A 24421-nucleotide genomic window follows, 5' to 3' on the forward strand; every position below is an offset into this window, starting at 1 on the left:
GAGTCCTGCTGCCACACTGCAATAAGTCAAGCAGTCAGCCCAAGGAACTAAGGGCCCCTGGTTTATGTAAGGAGACGTATTTAGGGATTTCTGGGTCCAGGAGAGACAAGATCAGTTTAAGTTTGTCTTCTTCTTAATCTGCAGGCCCATGGGGTTGTTCCCATTATGCCCTCCTGCCTTGCCTATTGGGAGTTTTACCAACCAGAAAAGGTGTTAGGCCAGACAGGGTGGTGCACACCTTTAATGTTCGAGAGACAGAGACAGGTGGATCTCTATGAGTTTGACTGAGTTCCAGGACAGGTTCCAAAGATACAGGGAAACCATGCCTCAAAAAACCAGAAAAAAAAAAAAAAAAAAAAAAAAAAAAAGAGGGCTGGAGAGATGGCTCAGTGGTTAAGAGCACTGACTGCTGCTCTTCCAGAGGTCCCGAGTTCAATTCCCAGCAACCACATGGTGGCTCACAACAATCTATAATGAGACCTGGTGCCCCCGTCTGGCTTGTGGGCACATATGGAAGGAATGCTGTACACATAATGAATAAATAAATATTAAAAAAAAAAAGGAAAGCTTTCTGATGATAACCAGGTGTCCCCAGTGGATAAGGCCCTTGTTCCTATTGTGCCCTCGTGCCCTGCGTACTAGGGGTCGTACCAATCAGAAAAGGTTTCTGATGATAACCGGGCATCCCCAGTGGCTGGGGCCCTTGGTGAAGGAGCAGTGGTGCTCACTGTCGTTTTTCAGGTCAGCAAGAAGTTGAGAGGTGAAGTTGGCCTCCTCTTTACCAACCGCACAAAGGAGGAGGTGAACGGGTGAGTGTCTCTAAGGAGTGGGGGGAGAAGCTGAGGGTCGGGAAAGCTGAAAGGGTGGTCCCGTGGTGACATCGAACTGGGGCTCCATCCTGGAAGCCTCTTACTAGAACCAGATTCTGTGACCTGGGTCCTCCCATTCTCTCTGGTGTAGTCCTCCCCTTTGGGTGCTGGAACACAGCCAAGATGGACAAGGATAGGAGGCCCTGCATTGTGTGCACTCAGTGGAGGGTCAGACTTCTGAATGGAGGCACAGCTGGGAACTTTCCCATCACTCTTCTCTGCCTTAGGTGGTTCACAAAGTATACAGAATGGATTTTGCTCGAGCTGGGAACAAAGCAACTTTAACTGTGAGCCTGGATCCAGGGCTCCTGAAACAGTTCCTCATTCCATGGAGCCACAGCTGAGGCAGCTGGGCCTGCCCACTGCCCTCAAGAAAGTCAGGTGGCTGGAAAGGTGGCTCAGGGTTAATAGTGGCTGCTTTTACATAGGACATGGGTTTGATTCCCAGCACCCTCTTCTGGCCTCTACAGGCAGCAGGTATTCACATGATGCCACACCTATGCTCCCTGGAGCCCCAGCTCCTGGTTCCGCCCTGTCTCGTGGATCCCGAGGAAGCATGGAGGGAGCAGGTGTGGAGCAGCAGAGGAGACAGTGTGAGGTTCAGTGCTGGCTGCAGCCAGGCAGATGCCCGCTTTATTCAGAAAGGAAGTAGTGCTGTCAGACTCAGCCCCGAGTTTCCTCACTGTGAGGTGACAGGGAGCAGGGCTGCCATCTAGAAGACCACGTGGGTGGAGACCAGCAGAAGGCCACACTGAGTCAGCATCAGGCAGGGAATGGCCAAGAGGTGGCGGGAAAGCCCTTGGCAGCTTGAGCCAGGACATCTATCTGAAGTAGTTGGGACACTCGTGGGCAACCAGGTTCCAGGCTTGGTTAAAGGCATCCACGACAGCCGGCTCCAGGGGCCCTTCCTCAGAGGCCGCCAAGTTCTGTTCCAGCTGCTCCAGGCTGGACATGCCCAAGATGACTGCATCCCCCTCTGTGGCCTGCAAGGGGAGACGGCAGATCTCAGCACACTTCTGTTCCTTAGTGGTTCCTGTCACACATGCCTCCCCACTCCTACCTTGCCTATCCCCTGGTAGGATCTTGCATCTTTTTGTATATCTGTCCTGAACACGCACTCAGGTCTAAAGGGGTCTTTCACAACTAAATATATGTGACGTGGCTCTTGCCCCTTGTTACACCTCTTCCCTGGGGAGGCATAAATAACCTCCCCCCTCTTTATAGGACACTTGCCTCATGCCTGTCTGACAAGCACTTTATACACCAAATTATCTCTCTAGCCCTGGAGCAGTAGAGAAGTACTCTAGACATCACTTAAAGGCCGCTCTGGGTCCTCTAAGGGGCAGAAGGTGAGTTCATGGGGCTGGGCTACCTGGAGCTCTGAGTGGTGGTACATCCAGCGCAGGGCAGCTGAGGTCATGCTGGGGGAGCTGCTGCCGTAGGTGGTCTGCAGGGCCTTTTCTACCAGGGCGATGGCCTCGAAGTGGTGCTCCTTCCAGAAGCTGAGTGAGTGGGGAGAGCAGCACTGGGTGAGAATCTTGGGTCACACTGGGGCCTGAAGCCAAAGAGCCTACCGAGGCACTGCTCCACCCCCATCCTGTAGCATGGAAGGAGCTGTATCTCCCGGGAGAGGACCTCCTCCTTTACAGGGCATAAGACGCTCCTGGGCTGCCCACTTGCTGGCCAGATCATCAGTGGGAACTCCTAGACCGGTCTACCATTTGTCTAATGTAATAGAGAAGCTAAGCCAGACTTAGCCCTGGCCTCCCAATCCCCTACCCAAGGTCCTCTCTCTCCCTCCTGTCACTGCATATCTCAGACTAGCAATGACTTTTGCATCCACAGAGTCTGGGGGTGAGGGTGGGGTTTCCTCATTTCCATTTACAGAGGTAGAAAAAGAAGAGAAACCTTAGGATTTGCTATTTCTTTTTATTTATTTATTTATTTTGGTTTTTCGAGACAGGGTTTCTCTGTGGTTTTGGAGCCTGTCCTGGAACTAGCTCTTGTAGACCAGGCTGGCCTCGAACTCCCAGAGATCCGCCTGCCTCTGCCTCCCAAGTGCTGGGATTAAAGGCATGCGCCACCACTGCCCGGCTAGGATTTGCTATTTCTTCCAAGAATCAAGGCCAGGTGGTAGTGGCACACGCCTTTAATTCCAACACTCCGGAAGCAGAGGTAGGCCAGAAAGGACTGTTATACAGAGAAACCCTGTCTTGAAAAACCACACCCACACACACCCACACACCCACACACCCACATGAATCAAGAAACACAGAGAGGGGCGGTAGGAGGTTTTATCCCTAGGAACACAGCTAAGAATGTCACATAAAATAAAGGGGACATCCCACCCTACCCACTCGACAAAGAGAACCCCAGCTCACCGGTTCCTGTAGGTCTCAGCCCAGTTATTCCCAAAGAAGCGGCCCACGGGCTGTTTCCCATCCTTGTCTTCATACTTGTATTTCCCTGTCAGCAGGCCCCCTGTGGGATGGCAACAGTCAATCAACCCTGGCCCAGAGTCCTCCCAGAGGCTGCCTGGCTCCACCCAGCAAACTGGAGAGCAGGAGGGAGCCTGGAGAGGGCATCCAATAAGGCAGTCACCTGCAGAGTCCGGCTTGGCATGCTCACCCATTCACCCACAGGACCTGTCCCCATGGCAGCCCATACCAGCCAAAGGGTTGTAGGCATAGAACCTCAATCCAAAGTGTCTGAGGCAGGGGAAGAGCTCCTTCTCCACCTGTCGGGTGGTAGCGTTGTACATGCCCTGCAGGGAAGGAGAGGGGCCTGTTGCAAAGTGTGGATGTATCAAGGGAGAGGACCCAGCTTTCCTCTTTTTAAAAATAATTTATTTTGGAAGCCTTTCTTTGTGTAGAGATAGGGCTAGACAGGCTGTCCTTAAATTCCAACAACAACAAAAAATTACTCTGCAGAGAAATGCACAAAGGTAGGGGGCCCTGAGATGAAGGAATACTCCAAGTAGCTCAGCCACGAAGACGTGTTTCAGAGACTGGAGGCTCCCGAGGGCTTGTGGGCACAGGATTCCCAGTTCTGGGTCAAGGCTGAGTACTTGTAGGACATGGGAGGTATGATCGAGGCTGAAGTACAGGGCGGGAGAGGGATGGAGATGTGTGTGCTCAGGTAGTAAGCGAGCAGGTGAGAAATAGCCAGGCTGGTAAGAAATTAGGTGGTACCCACAGGCTTTGAGGAGGGGTGGCTACTCTACAGAGGGTCTAAGGAGGGGTCCAAAGCACAAGACGACTGGGGATCAATTGATCTCTTACGTCTGAGTAATCCTAGCACACCAAGTTCCCCTCACCTGGTACACAGTTGGCATGATCCAGCCATTTTTCTTGCAGAGGGTACAGATCTCAGCCACCTCCCAGGAGGCATAGTTGGACAGGCCAAGCTCCACAAACTTGCCCTGCAGGGGAGAGGACTCAGATCAGTGCAGGGAACCAAGAAGGGAAAACCAACTGGGAGAGGAACCTGGGAGTGGAATCTGTGCCCAGATCTACCCTGGGTACACAGAGAGCCTCACTAACGTGGCAGAGTCAGGATGAGAGGCGTAGAAATCACCTCTCTGCGCTTAGGGGCCACCCTCACCTCCTGCTGCAGCTGGTGGCAGGCACGCAGCGTCTCCTCTATAGGGGTGTTGTGGTCAGGAGCGTGTAGGTAGAAGAGGTCCACCCGGGGACACTGCAGCCGCTTGAGGGACGTCTCCAGCTGGGACCGGACACTGTCAGGCTTCAGTGACTTCCCATCCCAAGGGTTGGCCTTGGTGGCAATTTTCACTTGCAGGAAGATTATAATGATTGAGAGATTTATTAGAAGGCCAGACATGATGGTGCAAGTCTTTAAAACCAGCACTCAGGAGGCAGAAACAGGAGGATCTCTTTGAGTTTGAGACCAGTCTGGTCTACAGAGTGAGTTCCAGGACAGTTCAGAGCTACACAGTGAAACCCTGTCTCGAAAACCCAAAACCAAAACAACAAGAAAAAAGATTAATTAGAATTACTCACTGGCCATGTAAATGTAAATGTTCCGGGTTAAATTACTTAATTTGGTCCCTATTTTCTAATCTATGAAATGAAATAACAATACTGGAACTGTCCTCATATGGAGGGACAGGGATTAAATAATCTTTTTTTTTTTTCTTCTTAAATTCTAGGTAGGGGTCTGGAAAGATGGCTCAACACTTAAGAGCATTGGCTCTTCCCACAGAGGTCCTGAGTTCAACTCCAGCAATCACATAGTGGCTCACAACCATCTACAATGGGATCTGGTGCCCTCTTCTGGTATGCAGGCAAACATGCAGAGAGAACACTCATATACATAAAACAGGTAACTAAATAAACCTTAAAATTCTAGGTAGTGGCACACACCTTTAACCCCAGCACTCAGGAGGCAGAGGCAGGTGGATCTCTGTGAGTTCTAGGCCACCCTGGCCTACAGAATGAGTTCTAGGATTGGCTCCATAGTTACTGAGAAACTCTGTCTTGGAAAACAAACAAAACAAAATTCTAGGTAGTTTTTAAATTCTTCTGATTTTATATATAGACTATCATGCTATCTATGAACTACGGGAGCTTTTAGAATAATTTTTAATTCAGATACAAAATAGGGTCAGGAGAGATGTCTCAGCAGTTAAAAGCACTTACTGCTCTTACAGAGGACCCAATTCGAGCCCCAGCACCCACAGGGCAGCTTACAACCACCTATTATTTCAGTTCTAGAGAATTCAACGCCCTCTTTGGATACATGGTACATGACACACATTCATACACGCAGACAAAACACTTGTACACCTACAATAAAAATATATCTATAAAAGTTTTAATTTCTTTTTTTTAAAGATTTATTTATTATGTATACAGTATTCTCAGTATTCTGTCTGCATGTGTGCCTGGAGGCCAGAAGACAGCATCAGATCTCCCTGCAGGTGGTTGTGAACCACCATGCAGTTGCTCAGAATTGAACTCAGGACCTTTGGAAAAGCAGGCAATGCTCTTAACCGCTGAGCCATTTCTCCAGCCCCCCAAAGTTTTAATTTCTTTTAATGGAGCAAAAGAGCTGAATTAAAAAAAAATGTTGGCTGGTAAAGTGTCTCAGTGGATAAAGGTGCTTGCCACACAAGGCTGCCATTTTGAATTTTAAGAATATATATATATATATATATATATATATATATATATATATATATATATATATATATAATTTCGCAGGGCAGGGGCTGGAGGGCTTGAGGCATGAGAAGAAAGCAGATTCCATATCCCAAAGGTGCTCAAACACCATTCCAGACAGACTCCATACTCCAAAGATGCTCAAACTCCATCCCAGACTTTGGACTTGATGTTCCCAAGTTTTGTCAGGATGATGAGCCCATCCTTTGGCTCCCTTTAGCCACAGAATGGAGAAGGACCTCAGCAGGGAGACCAGTAAAGGACTCTGTAGGAATTGATGCAAGGGCGGGTGAAGAGATGGTGTCGAGCATTTACTGCTCTTGCAGAGGACTCAGGTTCGATCACCACACATGTTGGCTTACAATCATCTGTTAACTACAGTCCCAGGCTAGCCAATGTAATTTATACATACATATAAATTAGTTAAATATCAGAAAAATATAAAAAAGTCAGGTGGTCGTGATGCATGCCTTTAATCTCTGGAGGCACACCCCGGTGGATCTCTGAGTTTGAGGTCAGCCTGGTGTACAGAGTAAGTTCTGGGGTAGTCAGAGGTACACAGTCACCCAGTCTCGAAAAACAAAACAAAACATCACCCCGCCCCCAAAATTAGGGAAGTTATGTGAGATGCCCCTCTGTATGTTGCAAATATGATTTACTAACATTGGTTAATAAAGATACTGGTTTGGCCTATGGCAGGACAGAATATAGCTAGGTGGGAAATCCAAGCAACGGAACAGGGAGAAAGAAGGCGGAGCCCGAGACAGGCTGCCGCCAGAGAAGCAAGATGTGAGGTAACAAGTCACGAGCCTCATGGTAAAATATAAACTAATAGAAATGGGTGAGAGCTAGTTAATAATAAGTCTGAGCTAACAGGCCAAACAGTTTGTAATTAACACTAAGCCCAAGTGGTAAATCAGGAACTGGTGGGCATGAGAGAAACCTCCAGTTACAGGGAAGCAATACAGGCACCTGAATGTGTTCCTTGACAGCAACCAATCTTAGAATCCGTTTTAGACTCTCAGAAGCCTGCACATTCCTCAGTCACCTACTCACCCCTGTTTCTTCCCAGACAGGGGACCCCAACTACCTTGACTGATGGATGGATGGATGATGGATTCTGCGATCGACTACCTGGACTGATGGATGAATGATGGAGTCTATTTACCAATATTTGCCTATGTTGACTCAGCAAGACAATGGGGGAGTCCTCTGATAGAGAGAGGACCACAATATCTCCCGGCTGTAACACAGATACACCGCTCCAAGGCACTCTCATGTGAATTTTTACAAGTGTGACCTGAGGACTTTGGCCTAGTGAATACAAAGACTCAAAGAAAAGCAGAAATGGGCTAAAGAGAAAAACTGCTGGTGGTGCGTGCCTTTAATCCCAGTACTCAGGAGGCAGAGACACAGGTGGATCTCTGTAAGTTCAAGGCCAGTCTGGTCTACAAGAGCGAGCTCCAGGACAGTCAAGTCAGGACTACACAGAGAAACCCTGTGAGAGAGAGAGAGAGAGAGAGAGAGAGAGAGAGAGAGAGAGAGAGAGAGAGAGATCAGCCAGGTGAACGCTACAGAGCTGGGCTTGAGAGATCTGCTCACTTATTCCCTTCCAGTTGTACCATGTTTTGAGTCCAAGGTGCTCCAGAGAGGACCGCTGTATAGGAAAGGGGAGGAGTCATCTCCGGATGGCAAAGAAGAGGCCTCCCTGTGTATCAGGCACACTCCTGAGACTTCCAGTGGCTTCAAGCAAACGAGGCACAGTTCCCCTCACCTTCCATCAAGGGACACACACCACGGACCATCCTGCCCCATGCATGGCATTCTCAAGCTCGAACATTCCAGCGCCCCTTCCTACCTAGCACAGTGTTACTTACAAGGCAAGGCCTAGCCTCAAGGCTCTGTGAGCTTTGCCTGCTGCTCTCCCTGGGGCCTCCACAAGCTACTCCAGCCTGCACTCCCCAGCAATCACAGCTTCGGGTCTTCCAAGCTGGACTCGGAACTCCCTCTGTGGGTTAGACACTTCCCCACTGTAGTGGCCCCCAGTGCAAGATCTGGTACAGCGTGGGTAGAAAGGCTGGAAGTGCCCTCTCCCCACGCTACTTTTCACCCCTGCCCGCCTTGGGCCCTTGGCATTGCCACAGGTCTCCTTGAGAGCCACAGGCACTATCAACTGCACAGGACAAAGTCTGCAAAGCCCGGAATGAGAAACATGCCCCTGGAGTGCAGGGGTGGTGCGGGCAAGAGGGGAGGGCATAAGCACAAAACCTAGATGGAGGGGTGGGGAAGCAATGGAAAACTGGAGAGTTGAGAGGCAGGGATTGACGTAGGAGGCAAGAGGCCAGAACAGGAGCTCCCTCGCACCTGCTACCCCCTCTCCCCTACGCGCCCAGAGCTGCAACTCCAGAAGCTTCGAAGGAGAGGCGGGACAAAGTTCAGTTCGGTAGTTTAGGCTCCAAAGCCTTAGAAGCTTGGGGTCCGGAGCGACGCGCACAGCTGTGGATATGGGAACTTAGGAAGCTTCTGGGTGCAGACCCTTGGGGGTGCGGACCTGGGCAGTGCACGCCGGGTGCGGGCACCAGCTCAGCTCTACTCGGTGCAGGGGTGTGGGGGCAGGTACAGCGGTTACCTGTGCAGTCGCCGCTGCCCAGCCCAAGCCCCAGGCTGCCCAGGATGCTCTCGGACTGTCCGTCGCAGTACACGAAGGCCGTGTCCAGTTCTCTATGGCCGCGATCCATAAAGGCGCGTACCGTCGCGGCGCTGGCGCTCGCATCCATGCGGCGCCCCATCTCCATAGTGCCCAGAATTGTGGCGGGCCGGAGAGGGGCGCCCGAGGTGACGCCGGGTGGAGGAGGTCGGGACATGGCGAGAGGACGCGCTACGGAAGGCCCCGAGCGACTAGCACAGCGAAGAGCCGCTCGGCCCACAGCTCGGGACGCTGCACGCAGCATGAAGACTGCGCCTGCGTGCCTGGACGCCTCGGGCTCCGCCCACAGCTCGCGGAGAGGGCGGGTCGTCGGAGGTCAGCTGATCCCGGCGGGCTACGGACCTTGAAACTGAATCGGCTGTGGATCCTCTTCTGGTGAGGCTGCAGGGGGCTGGCGGCAGGCAGGGCTTGGGGTCGGGTCTCCAGGTACGCCCTGTCAATTCTTTCCTACACCCTCCCCCTGCCCCGCACAGTCCCCTGCGCCGGTCCCCTTTTGGGGCGCGGGATCGCGAGCTTCAGCCGGGTCTGACTTGGGATCCGAGTCCGCGTTCGGCTCCACTTCTCACCTGTCCGTCCCTGCCTTCCGGTCTCTTGGCTTCTGATTGCCTTGTTTTTCCCGGACTGGGCGGGGGCATCGCGGCGCTTGCCCCAGCTACTGCCCTGTCATTATCCCTCCGAACCGGCGGAGTCACTCCGGAAGGAGTTAGATCCTTGATTTGGAGGCCTGGAGTGGGTAGGATCCCGGAGCCATTGCGGGATCTCCTAATACATTTCCCCCAGGTCAGCAGGGAGGGAGCTCAGAGTGCCCACTCCCACGCCAAGCTCACCGCAGGAATCCAAGGAGGGTTGTTTAGAAGTGTGAGTACTGCTGTAGTCTCAGGTTTGTTCAGTTAGAGTATACTGTGTGCTACTGTGTGACCCAGGGAGCTACAGCAAGAACAGAATGTTACTGTCGACTGTGCTAGATGTGTTTCGATGGGAAGCATCTTCCTGGTTTTGCTTAGAGTTGGAGGGTTTTGGGTGTGGCAGGAGACTGTGTCTCCTGGCCAGCCTTTCTGGATATGAGCATTCTGGATATGAGCCATGAGAGTCAGAATCCTTCCTAATTTCAGGGACTTGTAGCTCAGTGGTGGAGCACTTGACCAGCATGGATGAGTTCCTAGGCTCAAACCATTATCATGGCTTGGAATGGGTTTTTTACTGAAGTCTGCAGTCAGTCTAGGAGGTTAAGTATCTTTCATGAGTCTCTTTTTTTATGCATCAGAACGCTGAAGCTCCATCACTTGGAGGGGACCCTCAGTCCTAGGCCCCCCTCAATTCACAAGTTTCCTCTCTTCCCCTCTCCCGTTCTCGTGTTTTCTTTCCTCCCCCCCCTCCCCTTCATCATGCTTCCTTCCCTCACCCTCACCTTTACATTTCCTGAGTCTTGGTTGTGTAGCAGATGCATCCCGACCATGAGAAAAGGAAATACACAGACAGGGAGAGCGGAGAGAGGCTCGTCTGAAGAGCAGTGTTTAACAAGGACAGTGGTGTGTCTTCTCCAGGAGTGTGTTCCAGGAGGAGGTGGCTGCGGCACCTCTCGGAGAAGGCAGCGTAGAAATGGATCCTGTATCACCCAGGCATCTGTGGTGCAGAAGGATTCCGGAGTAGGAGATGAAGTTAGAAGAGCAGTTCTTAGGCCCGGGCGGTGGTGGCGCACGCCTTTAATCCCAGCACTCGGGAGGCAGAGGCAGGCGGATCTCTGTGAGTTCGAGACCAGCCTGGTCTACAAGAGCTAGTTCCAGGACAGGCTCCAAAAGCAGTTCTTGAGGTGCGGGGACCTTGTCTCTGTGAATTTAAACTTGATCCAGTCTCAGAATGGAGCCTGCATCCTTGGAGTTGGAGAGGACTGGGTTGTTTCAGGAGATCTGTCTCCTGGCCAGCATTTCTGGAAATGAACCGTGAGCATCAGAATCCTTCAGACTGAGGGATACAACCTAAGGGTAAAGCACTGACTAGCATGTAGCATGTATGAGGTCCTTGGCGCAAACTTTGGTATCAAGGAAAGCGTCTTCGAAGAAGCTGGGAGAGCTGCTTACACCCACAGCCCCTGCTCCCCTCATTTCCTTCCTAACCCGGTGAAAGGGAATGGAAGAAAGACTCCATAACAGCCAAGATACTGGGTTCCCATCTTCAAACCATCACTACCGTGGATCTGATGCGGGGCTCAGAGGTTTATGTTCATCTCAGAAGGATATTAGCCCTAGTTCATAGAAAGGCTCAGACAGGCTGACTCACAGGCCCAAAGCCAATTAAGTCTGCCTTTACAATGGGGACAGTGTTCCCTGTCTGACCTGGATGTTATGAGGGAGGACAGTGTATGGATGTTTGATGGGGTGGGGGGCGTGGGGCGGGGGAGTCCGGTATAGGATGTGTGTGGCTGATAAGCAAGAGAGCTTCTTAGGCACAGCTCTTACCTGGACTGCGCGTGAATCGAGGTGTCAGGTAATTGCTCCCCAAATTAGCTATGCTGATGTCACCTGCACCAGCCACTGAGACCAGGGAAGAACCTTCCATCTATCCTCTGCCCCATGCTGGAGCTGCCACAATGAGCTGGCCAATCAGTGACCTGGGGCACCCTTACCCCCAGCTCTAGTAGCTGGTCATGTTAGGTCCTCTGAGAGTCTGGGCTTCCTGGAGAAAGGAGCTGCCTTGCTTCCTCTCTCTGGCCCGAGCATCGCAAGCTCAGCATTCCGGGGTCCAGCCAGAGCCAGGCCTCCCTGGCATAAGTGGGAACTGAGAAGGTACTAGAGAGAGCCTGTCTCGATGAGGAAGCGCCCTCCTAACATGGTGACAAAAGGGGAAGCGTGGCAGCCATCAGTGAAGCCTCTCCCTTGGGCTTTGATGCTTTTGCTTTCTGGCTGGGTGGCCCTAGCCGATGACTTCCCTACTGAGGCCTCGGGTTCCTGCAGAACATGTCAGTAGTAAAAAAAAAAAACAAAAAAAAGAACATGTCAGTAGTGTTCCATTCAAGTCAGGTGGAGGACAATGTGGGATTGCATGCTGGGACTGGAGGAGATGGCTTCAGCCAGCCGGACCTTGCCCTCCCTCCCCTCTCTAGGTTGTCAAGTGTCCAGAGTGACAGTGTCCGGGGTGACTCTGCAGGTGGCAGGAATCTGGGAGGACTCCTTTCTTCCTGCTCCTTTAACCAGCTACACTCTGGTGTGGGCTGTGGCTTCCTTGCAGGTAGGTGTCGCGCATGTCTTCCAGGGTTTGGGAGGACTATGGGCCCCAGCTTCCTATCCGGGTACCTGGGCAACCTTAGGAACCGCCTTCTCATTCACACATGCACGTTGCAGAGGATAGTCTTTCCTCCAGAGACGCCTGGCCTCAGAGACCTTGTTAGAAGATAGTAGTGGCAAAGGGATGGAAGCCTGGCCTAGTGGTTCAGACCTGGAAAGCCAGCACTCAGGTGTCTGAAATAGGATTGAAGGTTTAAGGCCAGCCTGGGCAATTTGTGAGACCCTCTTGAGATACAAAGTCAAGGGAAAAATGCTGGGAATAAGGACAGTTGTTGACCTCTTGTTCGGCATGTGCAAGTCTCTAGGTCTGGCCTCTAAAGCAGAAAACAAAATATCTACATGTTCACAAGTTGTATCAAAAGATGCTGTTGGCATACAGGCTCACCCACTCTAACTATGAACTCATTGAACAGTCACAGTTAAGCGTCACATATGAAGTAGAGCCTGTTTTTATCTTCACTGTGTGGAGGACAGGGTCAGTTGACATCACTGGATCGTGGAAAGGGGCTACACCTCCCAAGGCTGAAGACTTCCTCTTTCCCTTTTTGTAGAACGAACCTTCGCCAGCCTCTGAACTGTGACCATACACACACCTGTGCCTTCTTCCCTGCTGGGACCCTTCCTCTGTGGCCATGGTCTGGAGGACCCTAGGCGCAAGCAACTTTTCCATCTGCCCCAACGGCTCCATCCAGTGGATCTGGGACGTGTTTGGTGAATGTGCTCAGGACGGCTGGGATGAGGCCAGCGTGGGCCTGGGCTTGGTCTCCATCCTCTGCTTTGCTGCATCTACCTTCCCGTGAGTATATGGCTATGTGGCAGGAGCAGGCGGGGCTTCAGGGATGGTAGCAGTCCATGCACTACACAGAGGGTTCGACTGGCTGGTCACTGTCCCATCTAGGTCCCAGACCACATATACTCCCCCCCTCCCTGATCACGTTCACTAATGACCAGCTTGCTCCTAAGATAGGGGGCTGCACGGAGTCTACACAGGCCAGACCTCATGTTGAGGGATGCCGGTGCTGAGATAGTAATGTTTTCTGCCATGGATTGAGTGCCTACTGTATTCTTGGCCTGTGTCTAAGTGCTGGTGGGTTTACCTCCATTGATCTTCATAACAGCCCCATGAAACAGCAGAGTTCACCTCCCTGTTTTACCAGATGAGGGCCGGGTAACGTGCTCTTCGTTGTTCAGTCGGAAAGAGACGGGGCTGGAGGACGGGGGTGCTGGGCTGCTTTAGATATGGCTGCATCCTTCAGGTGAAGACAGGTTGGTGGTGAAGATGAAGCAGGGGCTACAAAATCCTGTGGCTGTTGCTAGGCTGGGGGATGAGGACGTTACTGCACAGGGGTCCAGAGTGCCCACCCTGGGCTCCGCCACCTACTGACTGTGACCTAGGTAGACCTCTGTCATGCCCTGAGGCTTAGAGCTCATTTTCCCAATATGTGTGCAAGCTGGAAAGCCGGCATAGTGCCAGCGTCCAACTGTGTGAAGTGTGAAAGAGAGCCCCTGGCCACTCAGCAGCGGCAGGGAGGGCCGCAGCCAGGAAGAACTTGGGGGTATGTGGGCAGGAAGCAGCTGGTCAGGAGCAGCAGGTGTATGAGAGAAGGGATGGCTACTGTCATGCCTGGCTGGGCACCGTGGGAGGTGAGGCAGGCGGTAATAAACTCAGGACCTCACCGAGGGCTCAGTCCTCTAAGGCTGCTGTCACCGTTTTAAAAATTGATCTTGGACTGGGCGTGGTGGCACACATCTTTAATCCCAGCACTCCAGAGGCCAATCTGGGCTATCTAGGGAGACCCTATAACCCTGAACTCCTGATCTTCCTGCTTCCATCTCTGAATTGCTGAGATTACACATGTAGCCACCACTCCCGTCCTTTCATTTTTTAAAAAATTATTTTACGCATTTGGTTATTTTACTTACATGTATATAAGCGTGCCACATGTGTGCTTGACACCTGGTGCCCATAGACTGTATCTGGACCCTTTGGGACTGTAGTTTACAGATGGTTGTGAGCCTCCATGTGGGTACTGGGAAATAAATATGGGTTGTCTGCAAGAGCAGCAGGCGCTTGTAACTGCAGAGATGTCTCTCTAGTCTCATGAGCTCCTTTTTAAAAATTGTTATTATTGTTGTTTTGCTTTTTGAGACAGGGCCCTTCTACTTGGCCTTGACTGTCTTGGAACTCACTCCATAGACCAGGCTGGCCTCAAACTCAGAGAGACCCACCTGCCTCTGTCTCCGTGTCCTGGGATTAAAGGCGTGCGCCACCACTACCCAGCTATTATTGATTAATTAATTAATTTTGAGACAGAGTCTCACTATCCCCAGCAGCTTGAACTCTCTGTGTAGACCAGGTTGTCCTCAAATTCATAGAGATCCACCTGCCTCTGCCTCCTGAGTCTTGTGCCATTGCACCTGGCTCTGAGTTTCTTTTTTTGGTGGTGTGGGGTTAAAATTTTCATCTTATTATTTTATATGTACTGATGTTTAGCCTGCATGTGTGTGTGTGCATCACAAGTGTGCAGTGCCCTCAGAGGCTAGAAGGAGGAGTCTGATGTCTTGGAACTGGAGTTACAGGCGGTTGGGAACCATCACGAGTAACAGTCAAGAGCAGAACTGAAGAGACAGGAATGGAGGCGTACACAGAGAGTTCGAGGCCAGCCTGGACCGTCTGAGGCCTTGTCACACACAAACCAACAGTGACAACAGCAACAGAGCTTTCAGGCTTGAGGCTCTGGACAGGGTGAATCTTAGGAGTGACACAGCCATCTCTGTCCCCACTGTGCAGTATCCTGATAGATCTGACTGTCCTAGTACGCACAGGGGGCTTAGGTCTGTGCCCAGACCCCTTAGCAGCAGCTCACATTACATTTGGCTTCATACCCAACCCAGCCACAGCCTCACAGCCTAAAGGGCCTTAGGGAAGACAGTCAGGGAACCAAAAGCCCGTGAAACAGCTACAGGGGTCTGGCCACCCTCCCTGCTCTGCGCTGTGAGTGACCAGGATATAGGTTTGCATGTCTTACCATCAGTGGCTCCTAAAAGAGGGCCGGACTGGGCCTCAGACCTACCTCAGCTGTCCTACCCTTGCTTCCAACTCCCACCAACTAGATATCAAAGCAGCAGCCAAGGCGTTTCTCAAGGCCGGGCACAGTTTTCAGACCTGGGCACAGACCCTTCGTCCCTTCTGGAGACCCCAGGGAGCAGTGGGAGAGAATCTGATTAAAGCTGTGGCTCTGTCTGGAAGGATACACAGTGCTGTGCTACTGAGCTAGTAAGGGTTCCCGCTGGTAGAATTCCAACACAGATTAAAGAAACTCTCTGAGGATATTGCCTCTGAAGTTCTAGGTTCTAGCCTAAGCCCTGGGCCCTCTCTTGCCCATCACTGCCCCAGTCATACTGTGACTGTTAAGGTCCTCTTTTTGGCCTTGTTTTGTTTTGATTTGATTTAGTTTTGTTTTTTCAAGACAGAGTTTCTCTGTGTAGTCTTGGCTGTCCTGGAACTAGCTCTGTAGACCAAGCTGGCCTCAAACTCACAGAGATCCACCTGCCTCTGCCTCCTGAGTGCTGGGATTAAAGGCGTGCGCCACCACCGCCCAGCTCTTATTGGCCTTTTAAGTGGGCCTCTGAGCATGCGTCTCCTCCTCTTCCACAGCCAGTACATCAAGGCCTGCAAGACAGGGAACATGGACCAGGCCCTATCACTGTGGTTCCTCCTGGGCTGGATCGGTGGAGATTCCTGCAACCTTATTGGCTCCTTCCTGGCAGACCAGCTACCCCTGCAGGTGGGTGGGTCCCAGGCACAGTAGGGCAGCTAAGGAAGGACAAGTGGGAACAGCTGTGGGAGACTAGGGCTCCAAATCTGCCAGCCAACACTCATTGGCCACCATGCTGTGGAACCATGGGTGAGTCAGGGTTCTGTCTAGTCTCAGTTTCCCCAATTGCCATGTAAGCATACCACACCACAGGGGTCTGTGGTTCTGAGGGGTTGGGACCCAGTTAAAATTTTTGAGTGTGGGGTCCGCAAAGTAGCAAATGGGGTTTTCCATGGGAACCACAGACATCATTCTACGGCCAGCAGAAGGAGGATCAGTCAAGGCCTTGGCCATTCTGCCTCAACTCTGGTACTCAATGCTTTGTGGACTGTCCAGGCTGGATTCTCGCTGGACCCTTTGTCCGCCTGATCCCTCATTTGTCTAGATAGGAACAGGGAACCTTCTGTTCAGTTGAGGGAACAAGTGGCTTGGAGAGGTGACATAACCAGAGCTGGTCACCAGTTGGGGTGCAGTGGAGGGCTACCAGGGTGCTTGTATCAGGGCCTATCGGCAGCCGTTGCCCCGGTCCACTTCTCTTTCCCAGACCTACACGGCTGTGTACTACGTTTTGGCCGACCTCATGATGCTGACCCTGTACTTCCATTACAAGTTCAAGAACCGGCCTTCTCCGTGTGAGTTCAGGGGTCACTTTGGGTCAGGCTCTGCTGGCTTTGGGAGGCCTGGGACCTGAGTTGGAGTGGGCCGAGATGGAGACATATACAGATCAAACTGCGGGGAGACCCCACTTGCTCCCTCCTCTCTCTGGGTCAGAACCAGAAAGGAGGGTGAGTCATAGAGCAGACCCCAGGACAGAGTGCTGACCCCTCTTGCCCTTTCCTTTGTGTCCCTAGGGGAAGGGTACTGTTGGATCCCCATTCTACAGATGAAGGACTGAAGCTCAGAGAGGCTAGGTCACTTGTCCAAGGTCACATAGCTACTGAGAAGCAAGGCTGGGACTCCTATCCCAGGCTATCTGCTGTCACCTAAATACCTAATCTTGTCTTCTCCTGCCTCAATCCAGTGTCTGCCCCTATCAATTCTGTGCTCCTCTTCATCTTGGGGACAGTGTGTATCACACCACTGTTAAGCATCACTGATCCTGTGGCTGTCCCCAGGGAAGGCTTCCGGGGACGGATGCTCTTGTCTGTGGAGCCAGGCAATAAGGTAGGGGATGGGCCTGTGTTGGTATCATGGGGTGGGGGCTGACTCTCATTGCCCTGTGTGATGTTAAGGGGCTACTCATCCCCCTGGGGAGACTGCTCCCTAAAACTCTCACCAGATAGTGAATGCCCCTTTCTTCCCCACCCCCAGCCCTTTACAAAGAAGGAGGTCATCGGCTTTGTTATCGGCTCCATCTCCAGCGTGCTGTACTTGCTCTCAAGGCTGCCTCAGATCCGCACCAATGTGAGCTTTCGGTAGGGGTGTGGGTCACGTGGAAGGAGGGCTGGCAGGTTAAGCACAGCAGCTGTTGACGTGGGCTAAGTCCCCCAGCTGGGGAAATTGGCCCCATGACACTTGCCGGGAGGGGTGATTGAGACTGTGTCTCGGCAACATTGGAGGTCAAGTGTGAGGGAGCCACTGAGCTGAGAAGCCTGAGAGAGCAGACAGGAGATGCTGAAGACCCCCGCTGGAGGCTTGCCTGGCAGGAGGAATCCAGTGAGGGCTGCAGAGCCAGGGGCCAGCAGGCATAGACAGCCATTATATCTGTGGTACTGGGAGTAGTGCTGGAGTTGGGCCCTGGATAGGGCTGTTTTGGGTGCCAAGCCATGCTGGGCATTGGGCACACAATGAAAAGCCAGCTCAGAGTATGAACCACACAGGGCACACACATGGACAGTTACAATCCAGAGTCATCTGCACCTGGGGACAGGGCTGTCTTTGTAGCCCAGATCACCCCTAACTGGCTGTATAGTCTAATCCTGGCCTTGAACTAGGATCCTCCTGCCTTAGCCTCCCAAATGCTGGTATTGTAGACAAGAACCCTCTCTGAGGACTCCACCATCGCCCCTTTCCCCCCAGTTCCTACGGCAGTCCACCCAAGGCATTTCCTACTCACTGTTTGCGCTGGTGATGTTGGGGAACACGTTGTATGGGCTGAGCGTGCTGCTCAAGAACCCTGAGGTAGGCCAGAGCGAGGGCAGCTACCTGCTGCACCATCTGCCCTGGCTCGTGGGCAGCCTGGGTGTGCTGCTGCTTGACACCATTGTATCCTTTAAGGTGGGTAATGTTGGCAAAGTCATGTGGGCAAGGCAGCCGCTGCTTCAGCATCACGTCCCTATCAGTGCACCCCTCTGTCGCACATCCACCCACCCATCCGTTCGTCTGTTTACATATTCATCTACACATCCACCCACCCATCTGTTTGTCCATCTACAATCCAGTCTTTTATCCATCCTCCATTTACCTGTATCCAACATCATCCACCCATTCATTCATCTATCCTTCCACCCATCCATCCACTCACTCACCTATCTACCTACCTGTCCATCTATCCTTCCATCCACCCATCCATCCATCTACCCATCCACCTATTCGTCCACACATCCACCTATCCTTCCATGTACAATCTGACCTTTAATTCAAACTGTTTACCCCTCCAGCCTCACCCATCACCCACCCACCCACCCATCCATTCTTCCATCTGTCCATTTATCCACTCATCCATCTGTCCATTCACCTTCTCGTCTGTCCATCTACCCATCCGTCTACTCACCCCCCACCATCCACCCCTCTGTAGCCATCAGTTCATCTGTTCATCAAGAGTGTGCACCTCTTTTGTGTGTCAGGCACCTAGCCAGGACCAGCACCATCAGAGAGCTAAGAGAGCAAGGACAGAACGCACCGGGTTTTTAGGTGGGGTCACTTCACCTCAGTGGCACCAAGTGCTACAGAGAGAGAGCGCCAGCAGGAGCATGTCACCACTGGACTACTCTCCTAGTTTCGGGTAAACAGAGGCCTCAAAAGGTGTCATCTCACCTGGGTTGGGGGAGAAGTTATTCAGGCAAAAGCAAGGGAGCTTTTGTGCAGCGAGAGTCCAGCCGCAGCCTGTGTAAAGGCCCCGGGGAATAGAAAAGCCAGGGCACCCATCCACTGGAAATGAGAGCTAGCTCATGAAGACATGAGTGAGCAGGCTTAGTCCCTGACCCCCGCTGCTTCCTCACTGAGTGACCGGCGGACACCCTCAGTCCCTAGTGTTTCTCTCCTTTCGTCTGAGTTATTAGTGGCTGTCCCACCCCAGTAACAGCTGATGGCATCAATATCTGAGCACCCTCCCCATAGGACCCAGCACTCAGTGAGTGCTGTCCGTGTTTGCCAAGAGGCTCAACTGGATATTATTTGGGTCCCACTTGGCAGAAAGTAAACATGGCCCTTGGCCCTTGCTAAGCCCTCATGGGATATCGCGAGAAAGGCCCACAGTGGCCCAGCCTCTTAGTGTTGTAGCAAGAAAGGCAGGGTCCTAATCCAGGGTTCCTGATGGCCGAGCTGGGAGGTCAAGGTTGGCACTCAGGGTGGTGGGAGGGCAAGGGTAAGGCTCAGAGGTCCTGGCTGGCACCTGCAGATCAGGAAGAGTGATGCAAACAGCTCCAGTCCAGCGTGTCTGGTGCGGCCTTAACGCCACCGTCAGATCTCCATCCAGTTCCTGGTGTACAGGAACCGCTCTGCTGCTACCGCCTCAGAGCAAGAGCCTCTCCTCCCAAGCTGACCTGTGCCCTGGATGACGGGAACCTTGGCTGCCATCCCAGGAAGAGCAAAGCGTGGGCAGTGATACTGCAGCCCCTGGACTGGGCCTAGGAGGCGGCCTGAGGAAGGCCTAGGAGTCTGGGCCTGGTCGCCCCCCATCCATGCTTGGACCTAGGACAGGTCTGGAGCTGGATCATGCTATGTTGGGACATTACCTCTCAGGTAAAAGACAGCTGCTCGAGGAGCCTGTAGAGGACCCATAGCTGAGACTGCAGAAGATGGGGTGGCCACCTCCCATCCAACTACCTCAATCTGCCTGTGCACCCCAGGCTACATCCTATCCAGGGGACCCAGGGTTGTCCCTCTGACTGGACACAACCTAGTAAACGATACCTTCCAGCTGGGCCTATTTCTGCTGCTCCTTCCCATTGACACTTGGGGTCTGGGCAGGGACCCAGGGTAAGTTCATACTGACGGGGGAGCCATGTCCAGTATCCATGGGCCCTTGGCTTTCTAACTTTTTATCTCTCTGTCCTACTCTGGTGGCGTGACATGGCAGTAACAGGGACACCTCAAGTGGGCTCCCTGCTCCTGAGGCTCGGGAAGAGGCAGATAACCAGGTGGGGTTTGGTTGGACATCCCCAGAGGCTTGGCATGACCATGCTACTGCTCCGGCATTCTCTCCGGGCTACATAGGGTGGGGCGGTCTGCCCAAAGCGAGGCACATGGTCAGACGTCTTGTGTAGTCAGAACTCAGCGAAGGTCACCTTGGAGGTAAAGAAGAGGGACAAACTGGTGCTTTCCTGAAGAAGGTGGTGACCAGAAGCGTGGGTGGAAGAGGAGAAGAGTGGGAGACAGGGCACAGAAGTGACAAGGCCGAAAGGAAGGGAGAAAGGGTGGTTGGTTCCAGCTCACTTTGTTCCACGTTCCTGGGGGCAGAGAACTAGCTACCTTTCCTGTTAGCACATACATTATTTTAGGTCCAAAAAGCCAGATGCATGGCCAGGGGCCACCTGACAGACAGACTGCCACCTCTGAGTGCTCGTTTAGCTTCTCTGTCCGCAGCTGCGGAAAAGAGAGGGTCGTGGCATAGACCCAGGCAAAGCACTGCTGGCTTCAGGTGCTCCTTGCATCCCGGGACCTGGCTCTATGCTACTCTTCTAGGGCTGCATGGCGCCTTTCCAAGTTGGGAGATCTGGGGCTTCTGTGTGGCACAGCCTCAGGCACAGGCCTGAACTGAAGCTGCGTGGGCAGGAGAAGATGAAATGACAGTCCTGCCTGAGAATCCTTCCTCTGTCTCTCCAGCGGGGGTGACATCCCTTCATGGGGGAGATGTGCTTTGCCTGTGGCAATGCCTGGCTGACAGAGGAGGTGTGGTCTCTACCCAGGAGTCAGACTGCGCCTATCTAACCCCGATTCCTCCTGTCTTGGAGGCTTGCTCCAGTGCTCCATGGCGGGGTCAGAGTCGGGGCTCGCACAGTCTGGTTATGCTCACCAGGTCTGTCCCTGGTGAGTGGTCCAGGGACTTGAGGATCTCAAGCCTGCATCAGCCACTGGTGAGCCTTGTGACTTGGGCCGGCTCCCTCAGCCTGTTCTTTCCCATGACACCAAAAGCAGGGCTAGTGACTTTCAAGGGAGTTTAGCTGTCTCCCATCTCCTCAGGCTCCTGGGGGACAGCCAGTTTAACTAACAGGACCCTGCTGTGATAATGGCCCCAGCTGTCTTCCCTTTCTTTTCCCTCTCCCACACCTCTTGCTCCTTTTTCAGGTCAAGGAGAGATGGGATGCTCATCCTGATGGGGCCTGAAGGTACAGTAGGTCCCTTAGATCTTTTCTCGGGCCTTGTGTGGGCATTTTGGTTCCAGTCCAGGCTCAGCCACAGAAATGGAAATATACGTGCCAGGAGGGTCTCCCTCAAGCCACTCAAAGGGAGGGGAGGCTGGACCATGTGCCTGCCAAAGATTCCTCCTGTAGTGAGTCAGATAATTGTGTGTATATGTGTGATTTTTTTTTTTTTAATTTTTTGAGATAGGGTCTTACTATAGCTCACATCTGCTCCCAGACTAGGCTTCTCATTGGTTATTTATCAGGCCTGGGATTTCCCCCACCCCCCTCACTACAACTAGTACAGTATGGCTTACAGATCTCCTCTTCTCTTGGAGGTGGGGTCCCAAATCACCCTTCTCCACCCCTTCTGAATTGGCTTGAGGAACTGCTCTCCCGTCCCTACCTGTCACTCAGCCCTGCCCACCACAGCTGGGGATGCAGCTGCCCCTTCCTCCTTCCTTCCACACCTGAAGCAGAAACTGAGCAGAGAGCATCCATCTCTTCACTGCTGTGTCCCCAGGATACAGCAGATGATGCTCAGTTAAACGTCCGAGACACTGTCCATCTAGAGACTGGCAGTGGGGGAAACTGGCTGGCTTGCACGAGGTCACTAGCAACCGTCCTTGGCATGGACCACGTGGTGAGCACTGCTTGCTTGACAAAGTCCTAGCATTTCGGCATTGCGGATCAGGGGATCAGGATTGTCCAGCATGCTTTTACTTATACCTTTCCCTTGGGAAAATTTTGTGCGGGCTTTGGTGAAGGATGAACGTGTGTACAATGGTAGCTCTCTCTAAACAAAATAATTCTTTGGGAGAAAAACCAAACCACCACCCTGGGACCATGAGTGTGAGAACTCAGCCTCCTCCCACACAAGTTAGCACCAGGCTCTAGAAAATGTAGATAAGTAACATCTGCTCGATAGGTGACAATCAAGACCTATAAATTCCTAAGGTCTGCTCAGGCTCACGGTAATGCTCGCCTGGCCTCCTCTGCTCACTTTTAAGTTTTAATCAAATAAACTAAGCCATACAAGAAACTACAATATTCTGTAACAGAGTGTCTAATTCCACCAAGAAAGTCCTTTCCCCAAGGTCAGGCATTTAGATGTGTCCCTGTTTCCTCAGGGGCTTGAGGAAAGTTCCTGCTTGCTAAAAAGGGAGACAAATTCTGTTTGGCGAGAGGAACTTGTGGCCCTTCCATTAACATATGACTGGTGCCTATTGCCAAGGCCAGCACTTCCTGAACCCCCATCTCAAGCCACACGCCAGCTCACGCGCCTCCTTTTTCCCATTTAATCCTATGTGGCAACTGTAGCATTTAAAAGATGTGTGTGTGTGTTTCAGTAAACTCGAGGGCAGCCATCCCAATTCACCCTCATATGGTGTCCATCTTCCTCTTTCCCCTTGCCACCGACTCCACGCATCCTCTCTGGAACCTGAACACCACCACCCCCACCACCCCACCCCAGCCCTAACCCTTCCTGAGGAAGCTGGTCTCCGGTATATCCAGCTGGGCGGTGGTGGCGCACGCCTTTAATCCCAGCACTCGGGAGGCAGAGGCAGGCGGATCTCTGTGAGTTCGAGGCCAGCCTGGTCTATAAGAGCTAGTTCCAGGACAGGAACCAAAAAAAAAAAAAAAAAAAAACTACAGAGAAACCCTGTCTCGAAAAATCCAAAAAAAAAAAAAAAAAAAACTATTGTGACACCAGCCTAGGCTACACTGGACCCTGTCTTTTTTTTTTTTTTAATATTTATTAATTATGTATACAACATTCTGTCTGTGTGTATGCCTGCAGGCCAGAAGAGGGCACCAGACCCCATTACAGATGATTGTGAGCCGCCATGTGGTTGCTGGATTTGAACTCAGGACCTTTGGAAGAGCAGGCAATGCTCTTAACCTCTGAGCCACCTCTCCAGCCCTGGACCCTGTCTTAAAGACAACAGAAACCTAGAAATAGCAAGTGCAAATAAGGCACCAGAGCATAGCAATTTAAATAGATTCCAGAGTTTTGTGAGTTTATATAGTCTAAATAAAAGTATTTATCGAAACTAAGCTTGGTCAGGCAGCAGAAATGACTCAGTTATTAGGAGCACATCCTGTTCTTGTAGACCTGCGTTCTGATTCGCAGCCCCCACAGCAGGCGGCTCACAACTGCCTGTAACTCCAGTCCAGGGGGTCTGATACTCCTCTGCCCCACCCCCAAGTACTAAATAAAATTTTTATTTATTTTTTTATTATTTATTTGTTTGGTTTACTTATTTGGCTTATTTGACAGGGCTTTTCTGTAGCTTTGGACCCCATTCTGGAACTAGTTCTTATAGACCAGGCTGGCCTTGAACTCACAGAGCTCTGCCTGCCTCTGCCTCCTGAGCACTGGGATTAAAGGCGTGCACCTAATAAAATTAAAAAAAAAATAAAACCAAATTTGGTGGCATAGGCCTTTCATCTCAGCACTGGGAAGGCCGAACACAAGTTGAACATCAGCTTGGGCTACAAAGCAAGTCAAAAGGCCGGTCTGGGCAATAAAGCAAGACTCTCAAAATTAAAACAAACAAACAACTAACTAAGGGAGACACAAATCGAAGCTTTAACTATAGAGCAAGCAAAGAAAAAGTAATGCCAACTCGTTTGTTCTAGGGAACTGTCCACACATCCCAGGCTGACCTTGAACTTTTGGGGCAGCTAAGGATGATCCTCCTGCCTCTGTCTCCCAAGTGCTGGAATTCCAGGCTTACACCACCACACCCGGCTCTACAATCTGTCTTCAGTTTTACAGAAGAGACACAACAGGGCAATAAGAAAGCACACACAAAAAAAATCTTTAAAAAAAAAAATCATGTGGTTGCCATGTGATTAGGGAGGGTCAGGGAGGGCAAGGGTATCCTCAAAAATAATAATAACAAAAAATCAAGGTCATGGTTTGGGGAAAGTCCAGGTTCCAGGGGCAACGCTCATAATAAATAGAAACTTATTTTTAAAAATACAGCATAATGGCTCCTATCTTCAAGATGGGGTTAGTCAGGTTCCTCACCAGGGCTACACAGGAACACCTGGCC

General features: G+C 51.8%; 2 protein-coding genes across 3 annotated transcripts; one reads left to right on the forward strand and one right to left on the reverse strand.

The window, feature by feature from the left end:
• Window positions 1-1463: 1463 nt before the first annotated feature.
• LOC130883386 (aflatoxin B1 aldehyde reductase member 2) lies at window positions 1464-9019 on the reverse strand. Its single transcript, XM_057783717.1, has 7 exons — window positions 8679-9019; window positions 4473-4660; window positions 4186-4290; window positions 3537-3633; window positions 3251-3350; window positions 2242-2371; window positions 1464-1852 (listed from the first exon to the last, which is right to left on the reverse strand). Exons 1-7 carry the CDS (start codon window positions 8998-9000, stop codon window positions 1691-1693), a joined length of 1104 nt encoding a protein of 367 aa, XP_057639700.1. The 5' UTR covers window positions 9001-9019; the 3' UTR covers window positions 1464-1690.
• Window positions 9020-9086: 67 nt separating this feature from the next.
• On the forward strand, window positions 9087-22773 carry Slc66a1 (solute carrier family 66 member 1). Of its 2 annotated transcripts, none has more exons than XM_057785615.1 (9): window positions 9087-9131; window positions 11857-11981; window positions 12589-12833; window positions 15696-15825; window positions 16400-16487; window positions 16877-17019; window positions 17167-17259; window positions 17875-18060; window positions 19481-22773. In XM_057785615.1, exons 3-9 carry the CDS (start codon window positions 12670-12672, stop codon window positions 19556-19558), a joined length of 882 nt encoding a protein of 293 aa, XP_057641598.1. In that variant the 5' UTR covers window positions 9087-9131; window positions 11857-11981; window positions 12589-12669; the 3' UTR covers window positions 19559-22773. The 2 variants fall into 2 exon arrangements, with proteins under 2 accessions (XP_057641598.1, XP_057641599.1); XM_057785616.1 differs by having other exon boundaries at window positions 9099-9182.
• Window positions 22774-24421: the final 1648 nt, after the last annotated feature.

Source organism: Chionomys nivalis, chromosome 11, assembly GCF_950005125.1.
Source record: "Chionomys nivalis chromosome 11, mChiNiv1.1, whole genome shotgun sequence".
Lineage (NCBI taxonomy): Eukaryota > Metazoa > Chordata > Mammalia > Rodentia > Cricetidae > Chionomys > Chionomys nivalis.

What these genes read in the sequence shown, in the direction of transcription:
- LOC130883386 (XM_057783717.1), bottom strand. Translation starts at nt 9,000, where the DNA reads ATGCTGCGTGCAGCGTCCCGAGCTGTGGGCCGAGCGGCTCTTCGCTGT. An exon ending in GGGCAGCGGCGACTGCACAG is followed by an intron (nt 4,661 to 8,678) that starts GTAACCGCTGTA and finishes TCTTCCTGCAAG; the next exon opens with TGAAAATTGCCACCAAGGCC. An exon ending in TCATGCCAACTGTGTACCAG is followed by an intron (nt 3,634 to 4,185) that starts GTGAGGGGAACT and finishes CCTTCCCTGCAG; the next exon opens with GGCATGTACAACGCTACCAC.
- Slc66a1 (XM_057785615.1), top strand. Translation starts at nt 12,670, where the DNA reads ATGGTCTGGAGGACCCTAGGCGCAAGCAACTTTTCCATCTGCCCCAAC. An exon ending in CTGTGGAGCCAGGCAATAAG is followed by an intron (nt 17,020 to 17,166) that starts GTAGGGGATGGG and finishes CCCCACCCCCAG; the next exon opens with CCCTTTACAAAGAAGGAGGT. An exon ending in TGCCTCAGATCCGCACCAAT is followed by an intron (nt 17,260 to 17,874) that starts GTGAGCTTTCGG and finishes CTTTCCCCCCAG; the next exon opens with TTCCTACGGCAGTCCACCCA.